At 40.4% G+C, this 6215-nt stretch overlaps 1 protein-coding gene across 1 annotated transcript in view; it reads right to left on the bottom strand.

Moving 5' to 3' along the window:
* Positions 1-3390: 3390 nt before the first annotated feature.
* LOC101855334 (serine/threonine-protein phosphatase 6 regulatory ankyrin repeat subunit A) overlaps positions 3391-6215 on the bottom strand; it is a gene marked incomplete in the record, with an annotated part of 15466 nt that continues 12641 nt past the window's right edge. The window contains 1 exon segment of the mRNA XM_013081804.2: positions 3391-4043. Coding sequence (XP_012937258.2) covers positions 3505-4043 — 539 coding nt within the window.

Below are 6215 nucleotides of genomic sequence, written 5' to 3'. Positions count from 1 at the left end.
ACCAGGCGACCTCCACCTCTCCCACCAGGCCACCTCTCCCACCAGGCGACCTCCGACCTTCACCTCTTCAACCAGGCGACCTCCGACCTCCACCTCTCCCACCAGGCGAACTCCACCTCTCCCACCAGGCGACCTCCACCTCTCCCACCAGGCGACCTCCACCTCTCCCACCAGGCGACCTCCACCTCTCCCACCAGACGACCTCCACCTCTCCCACCAGACGACCTCCACCTCTCCCACCAGACGACCTCCACCTCTCCCACCAGGCGACCTCCACCTCTCCCACCAGGCGACCTCTACCTCTCCCACCAGGTGACCTCCACCTCTCCCACCAGGCGACCTCCACCTCCTTCAATCACAAATTAACATCTTGACTGCTATTCAAGATAAAAGGTTGTTTTTTTTTCGCCCAATGCAAGACAACTGAACGAGCTTTAAAATGATATTAACGAGTCTATACCGATATACACAAAAGTTGACGAGCGCTTGATTCCACAGCGTCGTTCACAAATGAACATCCCAGTCTCTAGAGCTGAGGCTGCAGTTTGCCACAGGTCCTCCGGGCTCCCATAGAGTTTGGGACCTGCTCGCCTAGGCTAGGGCCAATACTTCACAAATCTTTCAAAAGGATTTCCATTCTAAAACACTGGACCCTATTTCATTTGTCCACAGTCAGCAAATATACCAACAATGAAAGAACTTTCCTTTTGTAACAAGTTTCTTCTTCTTCTCCTTGTTCACCACAAAATGAACATCCCAGGACTTGACTTCTAAAGACGTTGGACCATATGGGTCAGGACACGCTGAAATCAGGGGCTCGTTAATGTGTAGTCATGTGGAGTTATTGGCGTCATCGTAAAGCTTGTTTGTCTTGTGACTTGTGTTCAGTGAAAAGAATACCCAAACATCTCCACTAGACGTTGAGTTATTTACCATTGAAGGAATTGTGGGTCGCCAGGTTTCAGAGGTAAAGTTATCGAGAAAATGGCCGCCACTATTTGGCGACTTCAATACTTTGATAATCGTAAGAAAATGAAAATTTACAATTTTTATGCCTTTAATAACATTCTTCAGTGAAATCCACTAAGAAATGTTTTTTTAATGGTCATAAAAGGTGATGAGCCAAAAAGAAAAACAAAAAAAAAAGATAAAAATAGCAAACTGGCAGAAAATTGACGATTTCCTCGATTTTATTTTTTTGACAAATGCCTGATTTCACCATGGTGCCTCAAATATTTTTTTCCAGAGTCTGCCAATATTTTCACCAAAATGTCTCAAAATCTCATGATTTATAAGAATAAATAAGAAAACATCACACAGCCAAGTTTCTCCATTGATCTCAAAACAAATACGAATGCATCAATTTTTTCAAACAACAAAGATAAACAGGCCCAGCAGTGGATATATACACGTGTACAGAGGAACCAGCCTTAACAGAAACCTCCCTTGTGATTCCTATTGCCTTGGACAAGTTCGACTGTTCTTACTCACACAACATACTGGCACTCATACACATACTCACGTAATTTTCACACAAATATAAACACAAATACTCACATACAGACTCACACAAAAAAGTGTATACAAATACATACACACACACATACACACAAATAAACACACACACACACACACACACACACACACACACACATACCTAGACAGAAATACAATGTACGCTCACTCAATCCCTCACACACACAAACACACCCCAAAACACAAACACTAACTCACTCACAGTCACACATACAAACTATCAAAGAAGAATGAGACAAAAATAAACAGCATACATACAGGTAAGTAGGAGCATCATGATCCTATTCAAAGTTTCGAGTTTCGAGTTTCGAGTTTCGAGTTTCGAGTTTCGAGCATTGATATTGATTGGGTGTTGTAAACACTCTCAACAAAAAGTCAAAAAAAGAACTCCACGGATAATACTAGTACAGCTGCTGAGCTGAAGAAGAAGATCAGTCACGGTACATTTTAGCCTAGCTGCTAAGCTGCAGAAGAAGATCAGTCACGGTACATTTTAGCCTAGCTGCTAAGCTGCAGAAGAAGATCAGTCACGGTACATTTTAGCCTAGCTGCTAAGCTGCAGAAGAAGATCAGTCACAGTAGGCCCTACATTTTAGCCTAGCTGCTGAGCTGCAGAAGAAGATCAGTCACAGTACATTTTAGCCTAGCTGCTGAGCTGAAGAAGAAGATCAGTCACAGTACATTTTAGCCTAGCTGCTGAGCTGCAGAAGAAGATCAGTCACAGTACATTTTAGCCTAGCTGCTGAGCTGCAGAAGAAGATCAGTCACAGTACATTTTAGCCTAGCTGCTGAGCTGCAGAAAAAGATCAGTCACAGTACATTTTAGCCTAGCTGCTGAGCTGAAGAAGAAGATCAGTCACGGTACATTTTAGCCTAGCTGCTGAGCTGAAGAAGAAGATCAGTCACAGTACATTTTAGCCTAGCTGCTAAGCTGCAGAAGAAGATCAGTCACGGTACATTTTAGCCTAGCTGCTGAGCTGAAGAAGAAGATCAGTCACGGTACATTTTAGCCTAGCTGCTAAGCTGCAGAAGAAGATCAGTCACGGTACATTTTAGCCTAGCTGCTAAGCTGCAGAAGAAGATCAGCCACGGTACATTTTAGCCTAGCTGCTAAGCTGCAGAAGAAGATCAGTCACTGTACATTTTAGCCTAGCTGTTAAGCTGCAGAAGAAGATCAGTCACGGTACATTTTAGCCTATTTGTTGCCATGGGTACATTTGGCTATGAACTATGGACACCCATTTGCTCCTGTTGAGATATGAACCAAAATAAGCCTTGATTGAGTTTGAATTGGGAAAAATGGAAACACATCAACTTATTGACAGTGCATGGAAAAAAATGATCAACAAATAACCATTGTTTTACTACATCGGGAATGAACACAAGTCGAAGCTACAAGTGGCATCTTCACATCACAAACAATTGGAGGAAAAGCTCACAGGAAAACAATATACACGTTCACAGAAAACAGAGGGGAACTCAAAAATATTTAAAGTTTTAAAACTTGGACTAGAATTTTCACTAGGTTTGATTGGTCAATGTTTGAGAAACTGGAGATGCACAGATAGAAAAAGACAGAAGGACCCTAAGAATAAAAGGAGAAGAAATAAAAAACGAGGAAGAATGTGTTTGGGAATCCCATCCAAGGTATGTATCTGTGAGAACCTCTCTGACCAGAGACATTATCAGCCAGGAAGGATCTGGGAAGGAAGGGATGGTGAGGTGGACTGGTGTGTGTGTCTATGTGTGTGAGTGAGTGTGTTTATGTGTGTGAGTGTGTGTGTGTGTATTTATGTTGGTGTGTGTGTGTGTGTGTGTGTGTGTGTGTGTGTGTGTGTGTGTGTGTGTGTTTATGAGTGTGTGTAATTAATATGTGTCTGCATATAAGTGTGACATGTGAAAAAAGGGGACTGCATGGGGGAGGGGGGAGTTGATGGTGGTGGGTGTCTCATATAACAAACCAACACTTCAAGTCAACAAATCGTTGAACAAAATGGAATTTTTCACAGCTCTGGGCACCGGCAACCTCTCCACCCCAGCCACAAGACGATTCTTCATACACATTCTCACAGTCAAGGTCGCTAACTCTCTCAGAGCCCTCGGGCTTCTTGACATCTCCACCAAACACCGCAGACAGTCTCGGAAATCTTCCGGTAGATGCTGAGCCTTAGACAGGGTCAGACGTTCCTGTTCCGCTTCTTGAGGGGCGAGACGCGACAAAACAGGAGTCGGCTTCCAATCGGCGGGCGCAGTTCTAAAAGCATCATCCTCAAAAATCTGGGCTTTGTCATGCACTCTGTACCCAGATCGGGTCATCAGTACGCACAGTCGAAGGAAACCTTCCATGTACGCCAATTCAAAAGGGTCAATAACATACTCGATCTGTCTCCGTTTCTTGTACACATTTCCTTTGATCTTGAGGTCGCAGTTGTAAAAGATCAAGGCCTTTAGGGTCGCGAGGTCGCCCGTGCTGGCTGAAACCAGGGCCGGTGTGACTCCTGAATGAACTGTGGGGACGAGAACACACAGAAATTGTTTATTGAAGGAAAGAGAAGACCCTCCACATACATGAAATAACAGTTATTCCGAGCAGGGAAACGGCAAGACAAGACACACAGATTTGTTTATTGGAGGAAAGAGAAGACCATCTACATACATGAAATAACAGTTATTCTGAGCAAGGAAACAGCAAGACAGACACACAGATTTGTTTATTGGAGGAAAGAGAAGACCATCTACATACATGAAATAACAGTTATTCTGAGCAAGGAAACAGCAAGACAGACACACAGATTTGTTTATTGGAGGAAAGAGAAGACCATCTACATACATGAAATAACAGTTATTCTGAGCAAGGAAACAGCAAGACAGACACACAGATTTGTTTATTGGAGGAAAGAGAAGACCATCTACATACATGAAATAACAGTTATTCTGAGCAAGGAAACAGCAAGACAGACACACAGATTTGTTTATTGGAGGAAAGAGAAGACCATCTACATACATGAAATAACAGTTATTCCGAGCAGGGAAACGGCAAGACAAGACACACAGATTTGTTTATTGGAGGAAAGAGAAGACCATCTACATACATGAAATAACAGTTATTCTGAGCAAGGAAACAGCAAGACAGACACACAGATTTGTTTATTGGAGGAAAGAGAAGACCATCTACATACATGAAATAACAGTTATTCTGAGCAAGGAAACAGCAAGACAGACACACAGATTTGTTTATTGATAATAGAAGGCCCCTCTACTTCCATGAAATAACAGTTTTTCCTGAGCCAGGAAACCAGCCAGGACAGACACACAGATTTGTTTTATGGGAGAAAGAGAAGGCCCATCTCCATACTATGAAATTACAGTTATTCTGAGCAAGGAAACAGCAAGACAGACTCACAGATTTTGTTTATTTGTAGGAAAGAGAGGACCATCTACATACATGAATTAACAGTTATTCTGAGCAAAGAAAACAGCTAGACAGACACACAGATTTGTTTATTGGAGGAAAGAGAAGACCATCTACATACATGAAATAACAATTATTCTGAGCAAGGAAACAGCAAGACAGACACACAGATTTGTTTATTGGAGGAAAGAGAAGACCATCTACATACATGAAATAACAGTTATTCTGAGCAAGGAAACAGCAAGACAGACACACAGATTTGTTTATTGGAGGAAAGAGAGGACCATCTACATACATGAAATAACAGTTATTCTGAGCAAGGAAACAGCAAGACAGACACACAGATTTGTTTATTGGAGGAAAGAGAGGACTATCGTTGTGGTGATTGATCCAGGAACAGCTGGGCTCTTGCCTTAGTGAGAAGCCCATCAGCATATAAACATTTATTGAGAGAAGCAAGATAGACATAGAGAAATCCGAAAATGAAGGAATATAAATAGGACCTGGTACCAGTGGCACTCACCAACCACCCGCTCACAAACAGATGAGACTGGTACCCCCCCAAAAAAAAATAATTAATTAATTTAAAAAAAAAAAAAATTTAAAAAAAAATTTTAAAAAAAAAAAAAAAAAAAAAAAAAAAAATATATATATATATATATATATATATATAGATAGATAGATATACATCTGTAACTATATCTCTCTCTCTCTCTCTCTCTCTCTCTCTCTCTCTCTCTCTCTCTCTCTCTCTCTCTCTATATATATATATATATATATATATATATATATAGATACAGATGTATATATATATATATAAGTGAAAAATGACTGTAGTTGCAAACTGAAAATCATGAGGGTACCAATTGTGAAAGCTTGTTGACTCATAAGGGTATTTCTGTTCAACTGTTGGTTGATTATTGTTGGTAGATTTCCCATTCAACAACACTGAACAATAAACCACCAGTCAAACATATAGAAGTTATGAGTCCACAAGCTTTTAAAATTGGCACCCTCACAATTTTCAGTTTGTGACTACCATCGTTTTTCCCCTGTGCTCTTCATATATATATATATTATATATATATATATATATATATATATATATATATATTACATATACACATAAAATGTTAATTTCCTACAAGAAAAACTGAAACAACAAAACCAAAACAAAAAAAAAGATGGGAAAAAACTTTAATTTAAAAAAAAAGCAAGTTATTAAAAAAAAAACAAGTAGTAAAAGTATACACCTTCTAGAACTAGA

The sequence above is a fragment of the Aplysia californica genome, unplaced genomic scaffold (assembly GCF_000002075.1).
Source record: "Aplysia californica isolate F4 #8 unplaced genomic scaffold, AplCal3.0 scaffold00146, whole genome shotgun sequence".
Taxonomy (NCBI): Eukaryota; Metazoa; Mollusca; class Gastropoda; order Aplysiida; family Aplysiidae; genus Aplysia; species Aplysia californica.
The sequence above is the reverse complement of the archived record's forward strand: the minus strand, read 5'-3'. Positions and strand labels throughout refer to the sequence as shown.